We start from the raw sequence: 27,225 nt of genomic DNA, 5'->3' as shown, positions 1-27,225 counted from the left end.
AACACCTCCCCCTCCCTCTTAAACCTCCTGCTCCCGCTCTGCTTTGCTTTGAGTGCAGTCATTTCTAGTGCAGAAAAATGTCCCTGGTGACACTAAAGGATGACGCAGGCTCTCTCTCTCATTTTCTCTCTTTCCTTCTCCTCTCTCTCTCTCTCTCTCTCTCTTTCTCTTTTCCAATAGCTCAATATATCTTGCTTTGTTCTATCTCTCCCTCTCCCGCTATATCTCTCTACCTCTCCATTTCTCCTTGCTTTCTCTCTCTCTCCTCACCCTCCCTCCCTCCCTCCCTCCCTCCCTCCCTCCCTCCCTCCCTCCCTCCCTCCCTCCCTCCCTCCCTCCCTCCCTCCCTCCCTCCCTCCCTCCCTCTTCCCCGGCACTGCAGTGCTGGTTGTGATTGCACACATACGTGCACACACACACACCACACACACACACACGTTCTCACACAGCGGAGCGTAGCTGAGAGGCAGGGACTGCAGCAGTATGCACCAGCCACGTCTGATCTGTGTGGAGACTTGAGGAAGGAGAACTAGGAAGAGAATATAATGTAGTAGTGTCTTACACAACCCAACCCCCGTGCGTACAGTAGCTACATCTCTACTCTGCAGCAGTGGCAACGGTGCATTTCAAGAGTGGACAGCTTATTTTATCTGCCCCCCTCTGACTGCACTGCCTCTGCATCCATCTCCATTCACTCTGCTCCTCCCATTCCACATCTTCATCCTCCTCTTCCTCCTCCCAACTACGGCAACATTAGGCAGGACCACGGACCGTACGAGATTGCCAACGTTGATCACAGGACCCTCAGGTTTGTCCTGTCTGATGGAGTCGTGCTGGTTATGCTAGATCATCATCACCTTCATTAACGACTGGATTCTAATCGAGCTCAGGAGACAAGGAAAGAAAAAACATCCCCCAAAAACGAAAACGGAGTGTTGGATGTTTGTGACGCTCTTTGTCGGCTCTGTTGGGTTGTTGGCTCTTTTCCTGTATTTGCTTGGTTGTTTTTGTCTTCTCTGAGACCGGCTAGCAGGCACTGCAGCACCAGGAAGGACTGCAGGAGCCGTGAAGTAGTATGGCATGAGGACCCAGGGGCGAGTGAATCGGAAGGGCTTGAGCTTCCATTACTGCTGCTGCTGAGGTGCTTATCTTTATTTTTTTCTCCAGAAAGGGCATCTGGAGGGGGCTGGGTTGGGGTGGGTTGTGACAGTGAAGGTACCCGGGACCCTACAGAGTGGAGTGGGTGTCTCTGGCGTAGAGGAGCCACGCAGATAGGCAGGACGTCCTGTGGGAAAGGAGGAGAGAAGAGAGGAAGAGGGGCTGGCTCAGGCTTGGGCCCCTGATGGTGGCTATTTTTGTCTCCCCTAGCTGAGTGATTGGGGACAGCAGGTAAAGGAAAAGATGCTTATGGGTGCGGGACGAGACACGGCGCGGGATGAGGCCCAGAAGCTTCACAGGAAGTGGCTGAAGCACCAGGCCTTCATGGCCGAGCTGGCCCGCAACAAAGAATGGCTGGCCAAGATAGAGCAGGTGAGTGGAAAGGGGAGCGGAGAAGGTGGTGGGGGGAGGTCAGAGAGAGCAGGTGAATGGAGAGTGCAGGGGATAGGGTGGTGGGGGAGGAGGTCAGAGAGAGCAGGTGGAGGAGAGGGGAGGGGTGGTGGGGGGAGGTCAGAGAGAGCAGGTGAATGGAGAGGGTGGTGGTGGGGGGGGGTCAGAGAGAGCAGGTGAGTGGAGAGGATGGTGGGGGGAGGTCAGAGAGAGCAGGTGAATGGAGAGGGTGGTGGGGGGGGGGTCAGAGAGAGCAGGTGAGTGGAGAGGATGGTGGGGGGAGGTCAGAGAGAGCAGGTGAATGGAGAGGGTGGTGGGAGGAAGTCAATGAGAGCAGGTGAGTGGAGAGGCTGGTGGGGGGAGGTCAGAGAGAGCAGGTGAGTGGAGAGGCTGGTGGGGGGAGGTCAGAGAGAGCAGGTGAGTGGAGAGGCTGGTGGGGGGAAGTCAGAGAGAGCAGGTGTGTGGAAGGTGCAGGGGGAGGGTAGTGTTCGCACATGATTGAGAGAGGGTTTGTGCTTGGGGAGGATAGTGTGTGTGTGTTTGTGTGTGCGTGTGTAAAAGGGATGGTCACGGCGGCAAGACACACTAGGCATATTGGGGGGGGGGGGGGGGGTTTGTCATTACTCCATTTTGATTACTCAGCCATGAGTAAACTGTAAGCAAATATTGTTATATGCTTCTCTTAAGGACATCCTGAATTTCAAGTTCAAGGTTATACATGTGGAAGCATTGTTGTTATGCTTTCTGCATAACTGAAGCAGTAAACCCTGGGCAATGTATTTTTCCCATTGCCTTTTCATCTGCCCATGCTATAGCTACATACTAACATTGGATTATATTTTACCAGTGTGCTTCTTCCTCAAAACATGTATTATCAATAATTGTATGAAACGTGAACATCATGACAGTTAGTGGGCAATCTATCAAACCTGTGTGCTATTGTCAACATACAATCCATTCATGGCCTTATTTTATGAATATCCCAACAAGCCTGTATTAATAGCGTAGTACTGTCCAACATGCAATTGTTTGTATGGTAACTAGAGAGGCCTATAGTAAATGCTGACATCCCAGTTCTCTGGTGCTGTTTTTTCAGTGAAGACAACCCATACCTGGGTTGGGTTCAATAGAGAGAATATTTTCGAAACTGGGAGGTACTACTTGAACTTGTCCAATAAGAACAAGCCTTGGTGTTACTGTGTGCCCTACTGACCCCGATCCAAGTGTTCTTCAACCACACTGCTGCAGAGAAGCCTGGTGGGAGGCTCATGTGGGTGCTCCACGTTTTAATTAGTTGATTTAACTCGGAATTCCACATCAACCCCTAGCCCATAAACCTAAGGCACTCAGCCAATCAGAAGGCCAGGTGAGGCAATTGACATAATATTGCCACACACAATCCTTTCAGATCTACAGGGACTAGGCTGATTTAGAATAAGTCTACCCATTCCAGGAAAAGGTCTACTGTATGTAGAAACATTTATTTTGTAAATATACTGTGAGAATTAGCTTATCTAGCCCACATGCCCTTTTGAATGCTCTCTTGACCACTTGTTTATTTAGGCATATCAAGAGATAAATGTAATCAAACAAGTCACTGCATACAAATAACTTGGTATTTGGATTGACAATGACTTATTGTTTAAAAAAAAAACATACGGATGAGCTTGTTAAGAAACTAAGATTTAAAGTGGGCCTCTTTTTTTTTACAAAACAGATCTTGTCTCTCTCTAGTCAGCAGGAAGCAGATTGTGCAGTGAACCTATCTACCTGTTCTTGATGAGGGTGATACTATTTATCAAATGCAACTGCCTCTACTCTTAAACCCCTGGATGCCGTTTCTCATAGAGCCCTTTGTTTTATCACAGGAGACAGTTGTATTACTCATCACTGTATTCTTTACCAAAAGGTTGGTTGGACCTCTTTGAAGTCACGTAGAGCACATCATTACGCTCTTTTTGTCTACAAAGCCCTGCTCCATAAGCTTCCGACTTACCTAACTTCACTATTAAGATTTAGAATGACAAGTTATCAAACTCGTTCATAGGGTTGGTTAACTCTGGAGATTCCTATGTTTGTCAGTGCAATTTGTGTCGTGCTGTATTTTACTTGTTTTATATTGTATTCCATTTTTTTGTTCCATGAAATTGTATATTCAGGGCTCCCTTCAAAAAGAGACGCTTGTCTCAATGGTGACTCCTTGCTAAAATAAAGGTAAAATAAAAAAACGAAATAAAAATAGATTGGATGTGAAAACGACATAGTACCTAGCTAACTAGCTAACTAATTATTGTGGATAACACCATTTTGAAAGCCTTAAATGTCTGCTGGATGTCTTAGCCGTAATATTGTATCAAAGTGTATGCTATTTTCATGCATTTCCGGGCACTCTTACCTTTTTAATTTTCTCAGACTTTTGCAATGTCCTGTGCTTTCCTGCAAGAACGTGATTTTAACCTCAGTTGGAATATCTTCACGATTGACATTTCAATGGATTTCATTTCAATGATTTAATTTATTCCGGTAAATCTGTTTTGTTATTGTAGCGGTTTACTGAAATGATTTATTCATCGAGCTCATAAGCAAGGTATTCATCTTTTTGCTCTCACATTTGAAAAATCTCTAATTTATGAAAATGGCTTTGTTGATATATATCCCAATGCAGACTTGATGATAGCTTTGCACATGCTTGGCATTCTCTCAACCAGCTTCATGAGGGAGTCACCTGGAATGCATTTCAATTAACAGGTGTGCCTTGTTAAAAGTTGATTTGTGGAATTTCTTTACTTCTTGATGCGTTTGAGCCAATCTGTTGTGTTGTGACAAGGTATAGCTGGTATACAGAACATAGCCCTATTTGGTAAAAGACCAAGTCCATATTACGGCAAGAACAGCTCAAATGTGCTAAGGGAAACGACAGTCCATCATTTCTTTAAGACATGAAGGTCAGTCAATACAGAAAATGTCAAGAACTTTGAACATTTCTTCAAGTGCAGTCGCAAAAACCATCAAGCACTATGATGAAACTGGCTCTCATGAGGACTGCCACAGGAAAGGAAGACCCAGAGTTACCTCTGCTGCAGAAGATAAGTTCATTAGAGTTAACTGCTCCTCAGATTGCAGCCCAAATAAATGCTTCACAGAGTTCAAGTAACAGACACATCTCAACAACTGTTCAGAGGAGACTGTGTGAATCAGGCCTTCATGGTCGAATTGCTGTAAAGAAACCGCCATTAAAGGACACCAATAATAAGAAGAGACTTGCTTGGGCCAAGAAACACGAGCAATGGACATTAGACGGGTGGAAATCTGTCCTTTGGTCTGGAGTCCAAATTTGAGATTTTTGGTTCCAACCACTGCGTCTTTGTGAGAGGCGGTGTGGGTGAACTGATGATCTCTGCATGTGTATTTCCCACTGTGAAGTATGGAGGAGGAGGTGTTATGGTGTGGGGGTGCTTTGCTGGTGACACTGTGATTTTTTTTTGAATTCAAGGCACACTTAACCAGCATGGCTACCACAGCATTCTGCAGCGATACGCCATCCCAACTGGTTTGGGCTTAGTGCGACTCTCATTTGTTTTTCAGCAGGACAATGACCCAACACACCTCCAGACTGTGTAAGGGCTATTTTACCAAGAAGGAGACTGATGGAGTGCTGCATCAGATGACCTGGCCTCCACAATCCTCTGATGGTTTGGGATGAGTCGGACCGCAGAGTGAAGGAAAAGCAGCCAACAAGTGCTCAGCATATGTGGGAACTCATTCAAGACTGTTGGAAAAGCATTCCAGGTGAAGCTTGGTTGAGAGAATGCCAAGAGTGTGCAAAGCTGTCATCAAGGCAAAGGGTGGCTATTTGAAGAATCTCAAATATAAAATATATTTTCATTTGTTTAACACTTTTTTGGTTACTAGATGATTCCATATGTGTTATTTTATAGTTTTGATATCTTCACTATTATTATACGATTGAATGAGTAGGTGTTCTAAAACTTTTGACCGGTAGTGTAAATCAAAATTATATTATATATATATATATATATATATTATATTATATTATATAATTATGTATTAAATATATATTATTACTGAGAGGTTATATGTTATAGCAGAGATTAAACATGAGGTGATGAATGAATGTCTTATTGAGGATTTGAGAGCCTCTCACCATACCATACGTATCTGAATGTTCACATGGCCATCTTGCTTGTCCATGCATGAAATGTGTCATGCAGTGTACGATGCAATAGTATGCCCCCCTTCATGAGCCTGATGCTGCTCAATGATGCTCAATGTTCTGCCCTGCAGTCAAAGGCAAATGGGTTTTCTAGAGGGTCCAGGTATTAGGCCTTTTTATAAGCATATGTCTTTGTTTATTCTTGATGTGGCTGTAAAATTAAATTGGATTATATTATAATAAGTGAATGAAATAACTGATCAATCCAACTAATAATAAAAGTAGTCAGAGAGCAGCAGTACCAAACATTGGTAAATCACGATCTCTCCAACACTGAGAAATCTTTGGAAAGAACAGGGCCATGTTCAGTAGGACACAAGGTCATGGAACGTTTAGATAGGTTTGTAATTTCTCCAAATATATGTCTATTTGCCTTGTAGAGTAAGGATTGGAGCTGGTTCTCAAATGGTTTGTTTTTAGGAGTGAGGATGTACATGGTGCTGTTGTGTCTGTTGGTAGAGTAGATACAGTATAATATGTACATGCATAAAATAGCTCAGTCATAATCAGTATTCGATGTTAGTGACATACATTTAATACCTGTGATAGATATAGTAGCTTGGATAAAAGCATCTTACAATTAAGTATGCATTGTTCATTATGTACATGCAGTACATCTACAAATGGCTGTGAAATGTCTACTGGTGTCACAGAGAGACCCTCTCCCGAGCTAGAATGACAGCTAGCTCAAAGTGAAAACGGAATGAAAAAGGATACCTGCTCTGCTTCAGAATCATCAGCGTATTTGTATAACCTTTCATACCAGATACCAGATAGATACCGTACAAAAGTACATTAAAAGAATGGACACAGAAGATGTCTGCTCTGTCTGTGGTGACGGTATCCACAAGGCTGACTAGCGGGGTTTCTCAAGGGCTCTATGTCTATGCTAGCCCCACGCAAGATGTGTTTCAGAGACCCTCGTGTCTTGCTACTCTCGAGAACATCACTTAATCGGCCCCCACCTATCCTTCCTCCTCTCCCTCTCTCGTTACCTGAGAGACCGGGGAGAAAAGATTATGCTGCGTTCTGCTGCGATTTGAGAACTCTCTGTCCTTTTGGAAGGGTTCCCGCCCCGGGCCAATTCCTCTGCTCTCCCTCAGTACTTACTCAGCAGATGGGCCTGAGTCCCAGCTTGGAGCTCTGAACTGGGACTGGGCCTGAGCTCAGAGCTCTGAATTGGGGCTGTCTCAGTAGAGGCCTCTTCAGTCCCGTGTGGATGCTTGTCTGTAACAAAGAGAGGACTCTGGGGTTTACTTAAGGCTGACCTTGTGGCAATGCTTTGCCAATGTCAAATGCTCTGTAAACATAGAAAAACACTGTGTAAACACAAAAACACCTATCCCTCTGGAACACTTGATACTGTCAAACAAAGCATACGACATGATCACATCACATCCAGTTGATGTCCTTGGATTCGGTCTGGTGAACATGTAATAGTTGAGGTCTGTTGTTGCTGTTTTTAAGGTGTTGGTTTTGCGAGCGAAAAATTAACCATGCACTAGCCTTTTAGTCAGAATCTAGAACTGCGTCAGTCACACGTTGTTTTGGTTGCCCAGAGTAGTAGCTAGAATCTATCTGCTCACCCACTTGAGAAACCATGTAGCTGCACCTAGCTAGCTGTATATAAAGTATCGTTATGGTGATGTCATGGATTAGTTTAGCATCACAATATACCTGCCAATAGGGTAATTAACAGCAAATGTTTCAAACCAGGCCTCTGATGGCAATGTGGGAGTGTGTCTGTATGTGTGCGCATGCACAAGTGTGTGTATCCATGTGAATGCCATATTTGAGAGAGTGCGAGTGCCTATTGATTTTCATAGGCTACACGTACGGTGCATTCTGAAAGTATTCAGACCCCTTGACTTTTACCACATTTTGTTACGTTACTGTCTTACTCTAAAATGGATTAAATAACAAAAAGTCCTCAGCAGTCTACACACAATACTCCATAGATCTGGGGAAGGGTACTAAAACATTTCTGCAGCTTTTAAGGTCCCCAAGAACATAGTGGCCTCCATCATTCTTAAATGGAAGTAGTTTGGAACTGCCAAGACTCTTCCTTGAGGTGGCTGCACGGCTATACAGAGCAATCGGGGGAGAAGGGCCTTGGTCAGGAACGTGACCAAAAACCTGATGGCCACTCTGACAGAGCTCCAGAGTTCCTCTGTAGAGATCGGAGAACATTCCAGAAGGACAACCACCTCTGCAGCACTCCACCAATCAGGCCTTTATGGTAGAGTGGCCAGACAGATGCTACTCCTCAGTAAAAGGCAAATGACAGCCCACTTGGAGTTTGCCAAAAGGCACCTAAAGGACTCTTAGACCGTGAGAAGCAAGATTCACTGGTCTGATGAAACCAAGATTGAAATTTTTGGCTTGAATGCCAAGCATCACTTCTGGATGAAACCTGACACCATTCCTACGGTGAAGCATGGTGGTGGCAGCATTATGCTGTGGGGATGTTTTTTAGCGGCAGAGACTGGGATACTAGTCGGGATCGAGGGAAAGATGAACAGAGTTAAGTACAAAGAGATCCTTGATGAAAACCTGCTCCAGAGCACTCACAACCTCAGACTGGGGCAAAGGTTCACCTTCCAACAGGACAATGACCCTAAGCACACAGCCAAGACAACATAGGAGTGGCTTCGGGACAAGTCTGTGAATGTCCTTGAGTGGCCAAGCCAGAGCCCGGACTTGAATCCGATAGAACATCCCTGAAGAGACCTGAAAATAGCTGTGCAGCTACACTCCCCATCCAACCTGACAGAGATTGAGAGGATCTGCAGAGAAGAATGGGAGAAATTCCCCAAATACAGGTTTGCCAAGCTTGTAGCATCATACCCAAGAAGACTCGAGACTGTAATCGCTTCCAAAGGTGCTTCAACAAAGTACTGAGTAAAGGGTCTGAATACTCATGTAAATGCAATTTTTCAGAGGGGGGGGTTGTGTACATTTTCAAAAATGTCTAAAAACCTGTTTTTGCTTTGTCATTGTGGGGTATTGTGTGAAGAGTGATGAGGGGAAAGAAACAATTTAATCAATTTTAGAATAAGGCTGTTACGTAACTAAATGTTGAAAAAGTACAGTGGTCTGAATACTTTCCGAATGCACTGTATAGTGCATGAGTGTTTGTACAGTATTTTATGTCTGTGTATTTTATGAATATGTGTGCGTATGTGTTTGTTATTGTGCTTCTCAGTATACAATGTATTTACATAGGTGTGTGTGCCCTGCACATCCCCCCTCTCCTTTTCTCTTCCTCTTTCTCCTCTCACTCATACCTCCCTCTCCTCTTTTCTTCTTTCTCTCTGTCCTCCTTTCTCCTCTCCATCTCCTCTCCTCCCCCCACACTGATTCCTCTTCTTCCTTCTCTCTCCCTGTGTGTCAGTGAAGCCAAGGGAGAGGAGAGAGATCTAGCCTGCTTTCTGCTGGCTCTGCATTATGCGAGGAGGAGAGAGTGGCAGAGAAAAGGAGAGAGAGAGGGAGGGAGAGGGAGAGAGAGAGCGAGGGATAGAGGGCTGGCAGCAGTTAAGCATAGAGACGGTGCCAAGAGGAGGAATGCAGCACTGCATTATGAAAGCCAAAGGATAGGTCCAGCTATCTCTGAGAAAGATATAGGAGAGAAACATTCAGCAATATTTACAGGATGAAATATGTTATATTCTGGGTTATTATGTAGGTCCCTGCAAGGTATAGTTGATAGCCAAACCCGTTATTCTAATTTAGCAGGGTATTTAGAATAAAGGACCAATTCTATTCAGGCTTTTCTTCTTGAAAACTAACATTGCACTAAGCAGGTCTCTACTGCACTTATGGTTATGAAGGTCTACTATGTGTGTATACAGTACAGGACTGTATGTCATTATTACTGCACAATTTCCTCTGGCTCCATACGGCTGACTGACATTCAGTGGTCCTTGATACTATAGATGATGAGGAAATGTCTGATATGAACGCTTGTCATAGGAAACACCTCCTGTTCCTCTCAGTCGGAGCATGGGAGGAGACTGTGCAATGCAGAATCTATTTCAGGAGAGCTGGAGTGGAGCCACAGAGAGCCTCATATATATATGATGTGTGTGTGTGTGTGTGTGTGTGTGTGTGTGTGTGTGTATGTATATATATATATATATACAGACAGACAGACAGACAGACAGACAGACAGACAGACAGACAGACAAGGAAAAGCTTTGATCTCTCTCTCCACATCTATCTCCTCGTACAGCTCACATCATGCACAAAGCCCAAGATTTAGAAGAAGAAACCCTTGAGTGAATGCAGGGAACTGTTGTGCTTAGACAGACAGACCAGGGGTGTATTAGGGCTTTCCATGCATTCTTTTTTTTAGGTCAGCCCGGGGCTAGGTTTTGTTATACACCTGTCTCTGTGCGCGTTAAAGCCATTCAAGGCACCAGCCTTTTGGCATTACCAGGACTATTGTGGCTTTGCTCATGAGTTAACATGGATTCAGAGACAAAGATCAGAAATGAACCACACACTTGTTATAGCCCAGAGTTTGAACAAAAGATTATGGGACATTTGGGGACACAACATTGGTGGTCAATCAAAGGGTGTTTATCTTCCTTTCCCAAAACAACCTTTTAGTTAGGAGTCATGACCTTTATACAGAGACAGTGCTGTGGTTTTCTGTGGTGTCTTCAAAATATGATGCTTTGGATCTCTGGGACCCCTAGCCTTTTATTGAGGCACTGTAGACTTGTGTGTAGACACATGATTTCCATGGAATTCATGTGAAAGCAACCTGAAATCAGCCTGATTGCAAACATTGTCCAAGCTTTGTGCAACCCCTGCTCCCGAGTGACGCAGCGGTCTAAGGCACTTCATCTCAGTGCTAAAGGTTTCACTGGTTCAAGCCCAGGCTGAATCACAACCGGCCATGATCGCGAGTCCCATAGGGCGACGCACAATTGGCCCAGTGTCGTCCGGGTTAGGGGAGGGTTTGGCCGGGGTAGGCCTTCATTGTAAAATAAGAATTTGTTCTTAACTGACAAGCCTAGTTAAATGAAGGTTATGTAAAAGAAATGAAATGGCCATGACAAACATTAGTTTGATATGATGGACGGTCAAGTCACTTATGCATAGGCAGAGAGACATGAAACATTGTCTATGCTTCAATCTGCTGCAGTCATCTTGCACATTGCACACTTTGCTTTGTTAGTAAGAACTGATCTTATTTGGCTTGGGTTTAATAATTTCTGGCATTACTCACAAAATAGTAATATTGTATGGAGATTGTGTAGCCTGTATTTGAGAGCTTTTTCAGCATACTGTACTAAATGAGGAAACAATCAGCACAGCTAGTGAGTAACATCCCTCCAAGGGAAAGCTGACATTATATTAGTGTACATGTTGGAGGGTAGCATTACATCTCTCAGCTGAGAAATATAACTGTTCATTGCTTGATTTAACGTATGAGTTTGAGTTTATCACAGTATCAGCAGCAGAGCAGCTTTACAGTTACGACAATGGTATATGATAATACAGCATGTCACCTGAACTTCCTCAACTTATATTTAACTATATACAAATTAAATAAATTGTTGGCCATGTAAGTGGCCATACTTTGGATAAGCTAAACTAAGAAAATAACTTTGGTAGGGTATATATGTAACCACTGTTCTCTCTCCTCTTCCCCTCTATGTGCCTTCAGGAGGGCCAGGAGCTGATCGATGAGAAGCCGGAGCTGCGTTCGGTGGTGCAGCAGAAGCTGGAGGAGATCAGGGAGTGCTGGACGGACCTGGAGAGCACCACCAAGGCCAAGGCCCGGGCTCTGTTTGAGAACAACAAGCCAGAGCCGGTGGTAAAGAGCTACTCAGACCTGGACCACCAGCTCTCTGGCCTGGAGAAACAGCCCCCCCAGCTGGAGCAGGCTCATCACCTACCCACCTTCAACGAGCAGCTGCAGAAATTTCAGGTGTCTATTTACTGTTATAGGTTGCTTTTCATGATTTTTGCTATGGCAGTTATTTTGTGACAACACATTTGAACTCATTTTATATTAATTTATGTAATATTTCCAATCCAAATGTCTGTTAATGCTATAGAAGCCGTTGTTGTTGACTTTTACATGCCAAGTTCCCTGCCATCAGACACTAGGCTGGTTGTCGACATGAAAGAATGTACCGCATAGTTTGTTCTTAAAGCCAGCTAATCCATTACAATGCATTACATTGAAGCACAACACACACAAGGAAATAGTTCAAAGTGCTGTTCAAGCCCATGTGCTGTGCGTTTGGGCATCAGTCTCTCATCATCTATTCCTCACATGACCTCATCTTTCCCTCTGGCTGGCCTCCCTCAGTCTCAGATGGGAAACTTGTACAAGGACGTAGGGGAACTAGGGTCCCTCCAGGGGGTTTGCCTCCCCCAGCGAGGCAGCCTGGTGAAGGGTGGCGAGGGAGAAGGGGGCGATCAGCCAGCCGTAGTGGAGACCCGCATCGTGCGCCTCATCGAGCCCCTGAAGGAGAGACGACGCATCCTGCTGGCCTCCAAAGAGATGCATCAGGTCGCTCAGGACCTGGAGGAAGAGATAGTGAGTGACTGACACACTTCATTACTCCCTGGTGCCTCTAGCCTTTCTTTCCCTATGTTGATTGATTTGATTTAAGTTATTTGACTATTTTTTAAATGCATTCCATACGAGTCAAAAGTTTGGACACACCTACTCATTCAAGGGTTTTTCTTTCTTTTTTAAAATTATTTTCTACATTGTAGAATAATAGTGAAGACATCAAAACTATGAAATAACACATATGGAATCATGTAGTAACCAAAAATGTGTTAAACAAATGATAACATATTTTCTGTTTGAGATTCTTCAAAATAGCCACTCTTTGCCTTGATGACAGCTTTGCACACTCTTGGCATTCTCTCAACCATCTTCATGAGGTAGTCACCTGGAATACATTTCAATTAACAGGTGTGTCTTGTTAAACATTAATTTGTGGAATTTATTTCCTTCTAAATGTGTTTGAGCCAATCAGTTGTGTTGTAGACAAGGCAGTGGTGGTATACAGAAGATAGCCCTATGTGGTAAAAGATCCAGTCCATATTATGGCAAGAACAGCTCATCTCAACCCAATTGAGATGGTTTGGGATGTTTGACCAAAGAGAGAAGGAAAAGCAGTCAACAAGTGCCCAGCATATGTTGGAAAAGCATTCCAGGTGAAGCTGGTTGAGAGAATGCCAAGAGTGTGCAAAGCTGTCATCAAGGCAAAGGGTGGCTACTTTGAAGAATCTCAAATATAAAATATATTTTGATTTGTTCAACACTTTTTGGTTACTTCATGATTCCATTTGTGTTGTTTCATAGTTTTGATGTCTTCACTATTATTCTACAATGTAAAAAATAAAGAAAAACCCTTGAATGAGTAGGTGTGTCTAAACGTTTGACTGGTACTGTACATAAGGGCGCTCCAGCCGGTGACGCCTCCACATGCAAAATATACTTCCCTCTCTCCGTGGCATCTTTCCCTCTCTCCATCTATTCTGTTATTTTCTGTCCTATAGCCTCTTAAGGTCTCTAATATGCTTTTCTAAATAGTTATTATGTTCTGTGGTAAAAGGTTGACGATGTCTCGCATAAACCCATCAGAGTCTCCTGATGGTCTCTGACCACAATTTGCTGATTTGTTATAGCTGTGGATCCAGGAGCGGCTTCCTCTGGCCTCCTCTAAGGATTACGGCAACAACCTGCAGAGTGTTCAGCAGCATGTCAAGATCAACCAGGTGAGAGACCGATGACCTCTATATGAGCACACAACACTATCTCTTCATAGCACAGTATAAACTCAATGACTATCCCTGCTCATCTCAGACCTAACTACAGTCCCCACACAACAGGACACACCACCACACATTTTTAGAAAGGAAAGCGAAAATGTGAGCTCTTATTGGACAAATTCAGATAATGCCTCCCAATTTCACTCTGTTTTGAGGCATTTTTACCCAGCTAAACATGACCCCTGGTTCTTATTGGCCCGTCAGACACTGCAGAGGGATCTGCAGGGGCGCCAAGCACGGGTGGAGGAGGTGTTGGACCGGGCGGGGATAATCGCCTCTCTGCGGACGCCTGAGGTTGACTTTGTGCGTGAGGGGGCGGGGCATGTGCGTCAGGTGTGGGAGGTGCTGAGGCTGGAGGCGGAGAGGAGGTCTGTGATGCTGGATGTGGTGCTGCTGGCCCAGCAGTACTACAGTGAGGCAGCCAAGGTGGAGTCCTGGCTGGCAGGCCAGAAACTGCACCTCATCAATGAGGAGAAGGGCACGGTACGCATGGGAGGCATGGTATCATGAGATTGAACTGGCAGGGTGGGTATGAGACTGGCCCGTTGGTTAGTAGTCCACAGTGCTCCCGGAGGATCTTTACCATGATTGGCCTAATGTGCCTGTTTTTGTTTATTCAAAAAATGTACATATCTAGTTGATGGTTTGGATTTTGTCCCTAATATGAGGTCACTGTTGTGTAGGACGAGGAGAGCACCCTGCAGCTGCTGAAGGAGCACCTGGCCTTGGAGGCGACAGTGGAGAACTACGCTGAGACAGTGGGCATGCTCTCCCAGCAGTGTCAGCGACAGCTGGAGCTGGGGCACCCAGATAGGCACGGGCAGACACACTGACAGTCACACCCAGGCTCAAACTACATCTAAACACATCCTTCAATGATACTCCAACTCATACCCACAAACAACAGCTAATTCACTGGTGGAATTTTACCACAGACCACACAGAATATAAAACGGCCTCAGTTTGTATCGGCTACTACATTTCAGTGAATGATCCGTTATTTTACTGTCTACTGTGTCAGTTTCCCTCTCAATATCCCCCCTCTCTCTCTTTGACAGTGAGGGGATCACCAAGCAGCAGTCCCACATAGACCGTCTGTATGTGTCTCTGAAGGACATGGTGGAGCACAGGAAGACCAAGCTGGAGCAGCAGTACTGGATGTACCAGCTCAACAGAGAGGTGGAGGAGTTAGAGAAGTGGATCACTGAGAGGGAGGCCGTTGCCAGCTCCACTGAGCTGGGTCAAGACCTGGAGCATGTCACGGTCAGTCTATCAAACAATCAGGCAATTATTCAATCAATCAATTGACGATGGATGGTCACAATCAGTACCTGGCGAATTACATTGTCATGTGTTTATTCAGTAAACATAATTGTTGTGAGTATTTGAGTGTTTCAGCAAAATGCACCATGAAAACACAACTGAATGACACAAAATAAAGTGCAATAGAAATGACAAATGAAATGGAAATGTGAAATTCGATACCTGACCTCTATAACTCTGGTTCCAAGCTTATTCTGGCCTCTCTCACAGATGCTACAGGAAAAATTCACCAAGTTCTGCTCAGAGACCAACAGCATAGGCCAGCAGAGGATGGAGCAGGTGAATAAGATGGTGAATGAGATGATAGACTGTGGCCACACGGACGCGGCCACCATAGCTGAGTGGAAGGACGGACTGAACGAGTCATGGGCCGACCTACTGGAGCTCATGGAGACCCGAAGACAGATGCTGGCAGCATCACACCAGCTGCACAAGTTCTTCACCGACTGCAAAGAGGTACAGCTCAGTGTTTCTCCAAGATTATTTTCTAGGTTCCCCAAAATGATTTTCAATAAGCAGAGGGAAACATAGCTAGGTAGGGAGACCTGACCTGCCTGTACAATGGTGGGAGAAACACTAGTACGGTTCGGCTGGATATATATTAGATTACATCAAACATGATAAGGGTTGGAGGTGCTGGCAGACAGTGTAGACACTTAGATTTGTGAATATCCCGGGTGTTGTATTTGTGTCTGTCCTGTGTTGTGCTGTGCTGCAGGTCTTGGCTCAGACTGCGGGGAAGATGAGGCAGTTGCCAGAGGTGAGGGCGTGCCAAGCCAGCATCGCCAACCCTGCCACCCTGCAGAGGCTCATGCTCTCCTTCGAGCACTCCCTCCAGCTGCTCGTCTCACAGGTATTGGTATTTGATTAGGATCACCATTAGCTGTTGTGATGGCATCAGCTACTCTTTCTGGGGTCCACAAGTGAGTGTAGACGAGGTGATTTGGTGAAATGTCCCCCTCTGACCTTAGAGGACCGTCAATGCACTTTGGCTCTCCTCTAACACCATTCACTCAAATAAGTAATGCTCCTGGAGGGCATGAGGATGTTACAGATGTTAACCCCAAGATACATAGCGCAGTAAATACAATACCAATATGGACACAGTGGCAAAGATGAAAGATATTGTGTACCGTATGACTGGAGTCATACTTTTGCCTCAACCCTAGCTAGCACACCTGATTAACCTGGTTGTATTCTAAACTGAAGACCAACCATGATTAGTTGATGATTTGAAATGACAGAGGCATGTCCTATGTTGTATTCCAGGTAAGGCAGCTGCAGGAAAATGCGGCCCAGCTGAGGACCATCTATGCCGGAGAGAAGGCTGAGGCCATCATGAGCAAAGAGCAGGAAGTGATGTCAGCATGGAAGGAGTTACTGGTTTCCTGTGAGGCCAGTCGTGTGCAGGTCACCTCGGTGACAGACAAGGTGCAGTTCTTCTCGGTGGTGCGCGAGCAGCTCATGTGGATGGAGGGCATCATGGGACAGATTGGAGGGGACGAACCCAGGTATGTCATGGAAAGTCTCCTAACCTGAACTAAATGCTAATTTTCAGCCATTTTGATAATCTCATAACTCTGATACTTGACTTGATAAATAGGCTCTTCTTAGTTTAAGGATAAAAAAGGAAATGCATCTGTAATGTATATACTAAACAAAAATATAAAAGCAACATGCAACAATTTCAGCAAGTTACAATTCATATAAGGAAATCAGTCAATTGAAAAAAATAAATTAGGCACTAATCTATGGATTTCACATGACTAAGCTTGGGCGCAGCCATGGTTGTGCCTAGGAGGGCATAGGCCCACCCACTTTGGAGCCAGGCCCAACTACTGGGGAGCCAGGCCCAGCCAATCAGAATTAGTTTTTTTCCCGCAAAGGGCTTTATTACAGACAGATATACTCCTCAGCTCTCCAGGTGGCTGATCTCAGACCATCCCGCAGGTGAGGAAGCCGGATGTGGAGGTCCCGGGCTGGTGTGGTTACACATGGACTGTGTTTGGGAGGCCAGTTGGACGTACTGCCAAATTCCCAAAAATTACATTGGAGGTGGCTTATAGTAGAGAAATTGACATAAAATTATCTGGCACAGCTCTGGTGGACATTCCTGCAGTCAGCATGCCAATTTCACGCTCCCTCAAAACTTGAGACATCTCTGACATTGTGTTATGTGATAAAACTGTACATTTTAGAGAGGACTTTTATTGTCCCCAGCACAAGGTGCACTTCTGTAATGATCATGCTGTTTAATCAGCTTCTTGATATGCCACAGCTGTCAGGTGGATGGATTATCTTGGCAAAGGAGAAATGCTCACTAACAGGGACATAAACACATTTGTGCACAAAAATAAGCTTTTTGTTCATATGGTACATTTCTGGCATCTTTTATTTCAGCTCATGAAACATGGGACCAACACTTTACATGTTGCTTTTTATATATTTTGTTCAGTATATGTATGTTATTTTCTATTTTAGTAACCTTTTCAGGCATCCCTAGTTGAGCTAATATCTTCTTGGCTTGCACATACTGTAGATAGACCCATTCATGTTATGCAATAAAGCTGTACTTTGTTTAAAAATAAAATGCTTTGTCACCTTGACCTAATTTCTTTTAATATCTGCCATTCAGTTTAATTTGGTTGTGGGAAATGAGGAAAATAGATGTTGTTTTTGTTTACAGTATTTAAATAGTCCTCATTTATATTTAAGGATGCATCACATACACATACTCTCCTTTCTTTAGCTGGTTTGTCAGAACTCACTAGTCAAGCACCTGGCTAACATTTCACACATACTCTTTTCACACTAGCTGAGCTGAGTCGACTTGTACTTTGCAGGCCTGGTTACAGTATGTATCTACAATACAGTTGCTAGAACCATACTGGAAAGTATAATATAGGGAAAATGGTAATAGGTCCCTCTCTTCACTCTTCTTTTCTGACATTTGCATTTTGTGCTTTCCTCCTGTCTGACGCTGTCCTATGGGGTGGCTTCCGCCAGGGACTCGTCTTCTGCAGAGGTGATGATGAAACAGCATGGTGAACTGAAAGCCAAGATGGATGGCCGTAGGAAGACAATACAGCAATGTGTGGAGCTGGGAAAGATCCTGCTGGCCGCAGGCAACCCAGCCTCCGAGGAGGTCAGCATCACATATAACCTCACCTACATAAGTATACAGCAAAACCACATTACACTGAATCTGTATGCAGCAAAACCACACATCACACTGTATGGATCCAAACCACACTTCACATCACACTTTATGTATCAAAACCTCATTACGCACAGTACCCACCTAGCACAAAATGTTCTGAGAACCATATGTTTCTTAGAGCTTGGTGACAGCGTGGTTGTCCTATGTTTTTTGTTGTTGCATACAACCATCCCACAACTTTCAGGGAATGGTGCAGGATAGTTGCTTGGCTTTGGAACATTCTCAGCACATTTAAGGAACTTGACAAAAAATATATATTTTCTTGGTATTTCATTATTTTACAGAATATTTCCTAAAAGTTCAAACATGGTTACATTTAATTTACAGTTTGGTAATGGAACGTTCTCCAACTGGTTTGACATTGGAAATGTTCTCAAGTAGTTCAGAGAACAACTTTCTTTTGTGGGAATTTCAGTACTTCAGCATAACGTTTCCTACCGGTTTCCTCATGATTCTAATTAAAGTCATGTTCTCAAATTGTCCCAAGAACGTTAAGAAAACTTTACATAAAAATCACAAGAAAATGTTAGTAATGCTCAGATGAAGTTCTAAGAATGTTAGATAAAAACATATACATTCTGTTTTAAGCATCGATAAAACTCTGTCATGTTAAAGCTGTAATGTGTAACTTTTCGGATTTCTCCATAGTGCATCTTTATTAAGTGTGTTCAGGTGTGTTGGCTGCACCCTGTTTGAGTAGACGTAAAAAAAAAACATTGCACAGCCTTCCAAGTGGCGCAGTACCCTAAGGCACTACATCGCTGTGCATCCCAGGCTGTGTCACAACCGGCCATGACCGGGAGTCAAATAGGGCGGCGCACACTTGACCCAGCGTTGTCCGGGTTAGGGGAGTAATTGGATCCCAAATGTGTATCGTGAAAGTTGTGAGAAAAAGGGTGTAAAACACAACAACAATAACAACAACATGTTATGCTAGCTCTATCCTTATTGGTTTGAATCTCACTTGATGCCGTGGAACAATAAAAAATAAATGTGTTCGCATGATTAAAGGATAAGTAAACGAATTTCCATGTGTCTTATCTGTGCTTGGAGTTCAAAAATGTTAACCCAAAATAAGCTAGCAGTGTTATTAAAAGTCTTAAGTTTTAAGTTATTAAGTTTTAAGTTATTAAAAACACTCCGAATAACGTTCTCAAAGCGTTAATATAACCTCCCAGGAAAACTTAAGGAACCAAAGTAAAACATTTTCAGAACCTCCCTGCAACCTAAACATAAATGTTTCCAGAACAGGCAAAACGTTCACTTCTGTTCTCAGAATGTTTAAAAAGCATTCTGTTTTACCGGTCTGGAAACTTATGGCTTCGTTCCCACAACTAATGTGAAACTAAAATCATACGTTCCCACAACTTCCAAGGAACCAAATGTGCAAGCTGGTTAGGCAGCAAAACCACACTTCACATCATACTGTTTGCAGCAAAACCACAATTCACTCATGCTGTGTTAGTTAAAACCTACTGCAAAACTGCAAAAAATGAATAACTAAAAAGAGCAATGAATATTGTGTAGGTTTGTCTTCAATGGAGGTGTATCACTTAAACCTCACATGATGATGAATATAATTCCCTGTCAAGACTGACTTCAAATGTTTTAATATATTGTCGTTGCATTACATTTGTTGTGATCTTGAACGCTCCCCAACCGTCTCTCTCTCCCTCTTGACACAGATAAAGGAGAAGTTGGATGCGCTCCTGGCTAAGCAGAAGGATCTCTCTGAGAGATGGGACAAACAGCAGGAGAAGCTACAGCGCAGTGAGTGACTCACTACACTGGCAGGCGCCGTGGAGGGAGCACAAACAGCTTTCAGGCAGCACTGCAGAATTCTTTATATGGAAGGATGGAAGGCTTGAGCTTGAGAGTACTGTTTTTAATATTGTGCCTCAGAGCAGGCATCTTCACACTGCACAGTTTTTGTGAACAATATGGCTTTCACTATGAATATTTATGTTTGTGTGTGTGGGCTTCAACAATAGTTTGAACGTGACTTGACTACACACTAAAATAAATAGTTATATACAGTACCAAAGAAGGGTTATTTGGCTTGTTACCATAATGGACCCTTTTTGGTGCTACATCAAACCATTTTTTGAAGTTTCTATAAAGAACCATGCTCATAAGGTCATTTCCTAAGGTTCTACAAATAACCAGTGCATTTACCTGGAGCTAACTCTGCAAATAGCAGTGCTATTCCATTGGTGTTATTATTGAGTTAATTAAACAAGTTGAATCACATTTGCTAGCTATAGAACAGCTGGGGGACCCTAAGGAAAGAACTAGGAACCACTGATTTAGTCACAAGACACCATAACTGGCCATAGTCATATTTAACAAGCATTGACGTAAGACATAACACAACAGATTAGATAAACTGGAATGACATTCTCACTCATGGTTGCACAGAAAGAGCTTAGCGCAAACAAAGCACCAAAATATTCAAATGAGCCACCGCCCCTACATTTTAATTATCCCTAAAAGATGAGTCATTATGGTTCAAAATAGAACCATAAAAATAGATCCGCCCCTTTTTTATTATTTAAAATTTCGCCTAAAATGACAAGCCCAAATCTAACTGCCTGTAAGCTCAGGCCCTGAAGCAAGGAAATGCATTTTCTTGGTACCATTTGAAAAGAAACACTTTGAAGGTTGTGAAAATGTGACAGGAATGTAGGAGAATATAACACAATAGATATTGTAAAAGATAATACAAAGAAAAAACCAACAATATATTTGTATTTTTTTGTACCATTATCTTTGAAATGCAAGCCAAAGGCCATAATGTATTATTCCAGCCCAGGTGCAATTTAGCAGTGTATGTGCAAAGTTTTAGACTGATTCAATGAACCATTGCATTTCTGTTCAAAATGTTGTATCAAGACTGCCCAAATGTGCCTAATTTGTTTATTAATAACTTTTCATGTTCAAAACTGTGCACTCTCCTCAAACAATAGCATGGTATTATTTCACTATAATAGCTACTGTAAATTGTTATACCAGATATGTCTATGTCCTGGGAAATTTTCTTGTTACTTACAAGCTCATGCTAATCGCATTAGCCTACATTAGCTCAACTGTCCCACAGGGGACCTGAAGAAACATATTTTATAAGTGTGTAGGTTACACTTTACAGAACAGTACAGCCATCGAATACATCTGATACAACATCAACACAAGACCTAGCCGATTCAGAGTTCAGATAACCACACCAAACTCAGACTTTCATGTAAATCATTCATTTATGTCAATGGAAGATCCATTCATGCCCATGCAGCATAAATGTGTGCAGTATATGAGGTTTGTGAATGTTCAAAGACTTTGTTATAATAAGGAATATGGGGTGAGGCATGCCTATCTCGTCTTCTTTCTTCAGAGAAGGATCAGTTCCAGTATGCCCAGGAGACGGTGAAGGCGGAGGCCTGGCTGAAGGCCAAGGAGCCCCTGATTAGCTCCAGCTCCTCCTCTAGGGTGGCTGGGGGGGCTGGAGGAGACGCCCAGGTCCAGACTGATGAGGTGGAGCAACTCATCCTCCGCCACGAGGCCTTCCGCAATGCTGCAGCCACCTGGAAGGAGCGCTTCAGCTCACTGAGACAGCTCTCCAATGTAAGCCTTTCTTTAGATAGATACAGACAGTCTACTTAAGTATTTACTTATGTCTGTTGTCTAACATATCCATTAGGATTTTGTTAAAACAAGGGTTTAATTAGATATTTGATTCAATAATTTATAAGACAAGTCTTTGCAGTATATGTGCAGTAAACCTGCTAGTTGTTTTACTATTACATTTGAGGTTGCAGTTCACTTAAATCTCTCCTCTCAGGCAGAGAAGCTGAGAGAAGAACAGAGCAGCAAGCCTTCCCCAATGCCACTCTCCAGTCGGAGGATGTTCCCATCATCCTGTCTCACTCCGACCATTCCTCTTGCTACCTCAACTCTGCTGAGACAGACGGTCCAGGTGCATATTGAGCCCAGGCCCAAGCAGACCAGTCTGGAGATGTCTGCCTCTGCCTCCTCTGCAGCCCAAAGGTTGTGTTCTACCATAGCCAGCTACGCTCCTGTCATAAATGGCTCTGGTTACCATGGACTGGACAATCAGAGCAGCAGCGGGGGATTGGAGAGTTCCAACTACCCTGGACTTCCGGGCAGTGGAGGAGTGGACAGCAGCTCTAGTTACCTTGGAGGGAACCATCAGACTGGCTCCCCGCCAGTGGATAGTTCTGGCTACCTTGGACTGAACCATCAAAACAGTGGGGGTATGGTTAGTCCAGGCTACCTACCTCAAAACCAAAGTAGTGGGGGTATGTGTGGTCCAGGCTACCTACCTCAAAATCAAAGCAGTGGGAGTATGGGTAGCCCAGCCTACTTGCCGCAAAATCTAAGTAGTGGGAGTATGGGTAGTCCAGGCTACCTGCCACAAAATCAAAGTAGTGGGGGTATGGGTAGTCCAGGCTACCTGCCACAAAATCAAAGTATTGGGGGTATGTGTAGTCCAGGCTACCTGCCGCAAAATCAAAGTAGTGGGGGTATGGGTAGTCCAGGCTACCTGCCTCAAAATCAAAGTAGTGGGGGTATGGGTAGTCCAGGCTACCTGCCGCAAAATCAAAGTAGTGGGGGTATGTGTAGTTCAGGCTACCTGCTGCAAAATCAAAGTAGCGGGGGTATAGGTAGTTCAGGCTACTTGCCGCAAAATCAAAGTAGTGGTGGTATGGGTAGCTCAGGCTACCTTGCACAAAATCAAAACAGTGTTGGGATTGGTAGCTCAGGCTACCTTGGGAAAAATCAAAGTAGTGGGGGTATGGGAAGTACTGGCTACCTTGCACAACACCAAGGTAGTGGGAGTATGGGTAGTTCAGGCTACCTTGCGCAAAGTGTTGGGGGTATGGGTAGTTCTAGCTATCTGCCTCAAAGTGGTGGGGTCATGGACCCCAAAATGGCATATGCGTGGCAGCATCTGAAAGCTGACTGCATGCAGCCCAGGATCAACCACATGCACAAAGCTGTCAACCCCCTCCTGGAGGCCAGCAGGGCACAGAGGGAACAGTTTGGGGACATCCCCATGGTGGACATGATCGGGCCAGAGTCTGGCCTGGATCTCCTCCACGGCAGGCTCCAGAGGGACCCTCGCGGCAGCCGCTCCGACCCCCAGATGGACCACCTGCGGCGGGAGAGGGAGTATAAGCTGGGTCGGCAGACCTCCAGCGAACAGGAGATTCAGGCGCGGCTCAACGAGCTGCCAATGATTGTGCGCCAGGAGCGCTATAGGCGACGCCTGGAGAGGCAGTCGTCCAGCGAGCAGGAGGGCAGTGGGAAGGCGAGGACACCGAGGCAGGACGACTCCAGCGACATGGAGTCAGCCAAGGAAGGCTCCGACAAGCGCTCAATGTGAGTCCAGGACTGCCTGGTCATAACCTCAGCAGTTCTTCACAGTGCTGTTTGTTTGTGGAAATTTAACAAGGTCATTACAAAAACAGTTATTACAATTTGTCTGGTCAGCACTGTCCACCATGATCCAAAACCATTGATTTGGAAGGTAGAGTATTGATTATATTCCCCGTTTGGGTGACTCATGGCAGAAACTGTGTCACTGCAGAGAGAAGAGAGCCACCACCATGGCTGAGATTGTGGAGCAGGCCCAGGAGAGAGAGGCAGCACAAGTAAGTTATTTCACATGTACAGTATTTAACAGTATTTCGTTTTTTGATTTTGTATAATGAAGATCGTTTGTTAGGCCACACAGGCCTGCTTTTTGGATTTCTGAATGACATACCTCTCTCCTGTCTGTTCCAGGCTCGAGGGGAGATGTACCGCCCCACCAGCAGCCTCTCAGCACCCGTGACCTACGAGCGCCCGCGAGCCCGAGACCGCCCCAAACCCCGCAGGAGACCCCGCCCCAAAGAGCCTGAGGAGAAGCGACGCTCTCGCTCGGCTCCGGCCCAGAGCCCGGCACAACTTCTGCCACCCTCACACACTGCCCATAATGAAGGCTTCCTATACCGCAAACACGACTTTGAGGGGCACCAGAAGAGTCCCAGCAGGTGGGCGTCCACCTACTCACAGTTACACACACCACACACCACGCAGACAAAAGTTAAAAGGTTAATGTAGCTAGATCACTACAGAATATGTGTATATACAGTACTCTATTGACACACTATGACACACATATTGATACACTACGAGTTCACTTTGGAAGAAAGTAGAAACGTGCATAAGCTGTTGCCCAACAAGCTGTTCTTGTTTTGCAGTAAGTCCTGGGTGAACTTGTATTGCGTGTTGTCAAAGGGAGGGATCACTTTCTACAAGGACGCCAAGAGCACCACCACACCTTACAATGAAGAAACCCCACTCGACCTGAGCGTCTGTATATGTGATAGCACCATAGGATACAAGAAGAAGAAAAATGTCTTCGTTATCAAGTATGGCTTGATGAAGAGGATATTTTTTTACTCCACCTTATTCCTTATTTTAGCATATAATAATTTTCTTCACCTTAAAACATTTGAGTGACCAGAGGATACTCTTGGTACTTCCAGTAACAATGTCTCTCTCCTTTCTTCTCCAACAGGAAAAATGATGGCAATGACTATATTTTCCATGCAAAGGATGAGGTAAGAATGCCTGTGATGAAATTGAACGTTTAATTTAATGTCTTAACATCAATGTTTTGTTCCCATTAGAGAGCTAGATAGGCCACCCCTCTGAGCAGAGTTCCTCTCTAGGTTTCTTCCTACAGTAGGTTCTTTCCTTCTAGGGAGTTTTTTCTGACCACTGTGCTTTCGCTTGGCTTTGCTTGTTCTTTGGGGTCTAGGCCAGGTAACCGTAAAGCACTTTGTGACAACTGCTGATGTAAAAAAGGGCTTTAAAAAACACATTTGATTGGTTAACTCACTGGTCCTGCTTCTTGGTTTTGTGGAAACCCTGACAATATCATGTATCTGGGTGCACTTTTGCAGGAGGACCTGAAGGCTTGGGTCACTAACATCACCACCAGTATAACTGAACATGAGGAGATCGCCAAGTGGGACAAGCCCACCACCTCGTCCACAGATCCCGACCGCTCGGAGAGGAAGGAGAAGTCAGAGGGCGACGCAGACGCCAGGTCAGAGAGGTCTGAGATGGGAGGAGAGGTGGAGGAGGAGGAGAGGTCAGAGAAAGAGAGGTCTGAGAAGGGAGAGGGGTCCAAGAAGACGGGAGAAGGCTCAGAGAAAGCAGACACGTCGGAGAGGGGTGAGAGGGCAGAGGGGGGGGCAGGGGGCTCCAGCACGTCAGGGAAGAGCAAATGATCCCCGCTGAGTGGAGGAGTGGACTGGCGTCCAACCATCTAAAGCCCCCTCCAAACTTTACCCTACAACACCAGACAGTGCTGAACAAGGGAGACGGAGTGAGATGTGTACATTTCTGTGCATATCTTCTCTCTTTTTCTCTCTCTATATCTCTGTCTCCCTCTGTGACATCCTGAGGCTTGGGTCCTAATGTTAACTGTGACTGTCTGATCTTTCAGCCCCTCCCCCTCCCCCAGGCAAAATACATCAATACTTGCATTGCATTGTGGCCCTTGCTGGTAGGTTGGAGGATAGGGGAGATTAACCAGCGCCACTGTGTGGTCACAGGCATTTGTCACAGTCACGACTCATTGATCATTTATTTCTTGGATTCACAGCATCTCTCAGTATATATATAATATACCTATGACTGACTATGTAATGCTCTGTCTAAAACAACCCAAGCAGTGGTGAATGAAATGTCTCACAATATTTTGAAAAAGCTTTTTTTCTGAAGCAATATACTTTTTTATTTATTCTCTTTGTTTGAGAGAGAGTGAAAGGAGACAAGACACAGTTGCTTATTAATTCTATGATTGTTCACATTCATCATCAGCTTATTTCTGTCAGGTCAGTAGCACCTTAAACACTTCCAACACGTCTGTGTATACTCAGCATATTGACATTTCAAACCCACCTCTTCGCTATCTCTGAGTCATGTTGTCATGATGGAATGCTGGTATTACCTACTTGTGTTAATAATTGAATTGATCAACACATGATTCTCTTCTGAACTTTTGGATTAATCATGTACAGGCCCATGCCATGCCAGGAATAAAGGTGAAATAGGGTTGCCAACTGATTAAAACTCCATCACATCCAAGAGTCTATTCAAGGAGGCAATGCCCAACTTAACCTCCTTGTGGTGCCAGACCTGTGTCATGGCATGACAGTATAGTGCACCTTCTATTTGAATGCCTTCATGTTCTTCGTGGTCTTGAGAAGTTCACCAATTTTTAAATGAATTTGGCAGTGCAATAATTCCATCTGAAGGGAAGGTCTGTGTAAAATGCTAATATCATGGTAGATCTTAAACTATCCCCACATAAAGTATGGTGATAAGAAGATATGTTTCAATGACATAGCAGAGAAAAGCCCAAGCCAGAAATAATTCATGCTTCTTTTGACTGCTATTTGATCTGAGACAAATTAAGAAGCATTAGAACCCCATTGCTGTTTTTATTATATTATTAGAATATATTTGACAGGGACTGTAATGGTTTCACTTGTGAAAATACAGTAGTAACATCAACATTAGGTGAACCCCAAAATATACAGTTGAAGTCATACATTTACATACACTTTGGAGTCATTAAAACTTGTTTTTCAATCATTCCACAAAGGTATTGTTAACAAACTATAGTTTTGGCAAGTCGGTTAGGACATCTACTTTGTGCATAATGTTTACAGACAGATTATTTCACTTATAATTCACTGTATCACAATTCCAGTGGGTCAGATGTTTACATACACTAAGCTTACTGTGCCTTTAAACAGCTTGGAAAATAACAGAAAATGATATCATAGCTTTAGAAGTGTCTGATAGGCTAATTGACATAATTTGAGTCAAACTCAGTGCCTCTTTGCTTGACGTCATGGGAAAATCAAAAGAAATCAGCCAAGACCTCAGAAAATAAATTGTAGACCTCCACAAGTCTGGTTTATCCTTGGGAGCAATTTCCAAATGCCTGAAGGTACCATGTTAATCTGTACAAACATTAGCATGCAAGTATAAACACCATGGGACTATGAAGCCG

At 44.2% G+C, this 27,225-nt stretch overlaps 1 protein-coding gene across 1 annotated transcript; it reads left to right on the top strand.

Annotated features, from left to right (window-relative positions):
- Window positions 1–1,215: 1,215 nt before the first annotated feature.
- On the top strand, window positions 1,216–25,475 carry LOC135550666 (spectrin beta chain, non-erythrocytic 4-like). Its single transcript, XM_064981682.1, has 19 exons — window positions 1,216–1,530; window positions 11,460–11,723; window positions 12,111–12,341; window positions 13,448–13,537; window positions 13,796–14,074; window positions 14,275–14,405; window positions 14,650–14,854; window positions 15,125–15,370; window positions 15,633–15,767; window positions 16,184–16,425; window positions 17,921–18,059; window positions 19,820–19,904; window positions 21,520–21,749; window positions 21,967–23,528; window positions 23,737–23,800; window positions 23,934–24,181; window positions 24,392–24,562; window positions 24,712–24,754; window positions 25,100–25,475. The coding sequence occupies exons 1-19, from the start codon at window positions 1,402–1,404 to the stop codon at window positions 25,427–25,429; spliced, it is 4,824 nt and encodes a 1,607-aa protein (XP_064837754.1). The 5' UTR covers window positions 1,216–1,401; the 3' UTR covers window positions 25,430–25,475.
- Window positions 25,476–27,225: the final 1,750 nt, after the last annotated feature.

This window comes from Oncorhynchus masou, chromosome 12 (assembly GCF_036934945.1).
Source record: "Oncorhynchus masou masou isolate Uvic2021 chromosome 12, UVic_Omas_1.1, whole genome shotgun sequence".
Classification (NCBI taxonomy): domain Eukaryota; kingdom Metazoa; phylum Chordata; class Actinopteri; order Salmoniformes; family Salmonidae; genus Oncorhynchus; species Oncorhynchus masou.
Note: the sequence above shows the minus strand (reverse complement) of the source record. Positions and strands in the feature narration are given on the sequence as shown.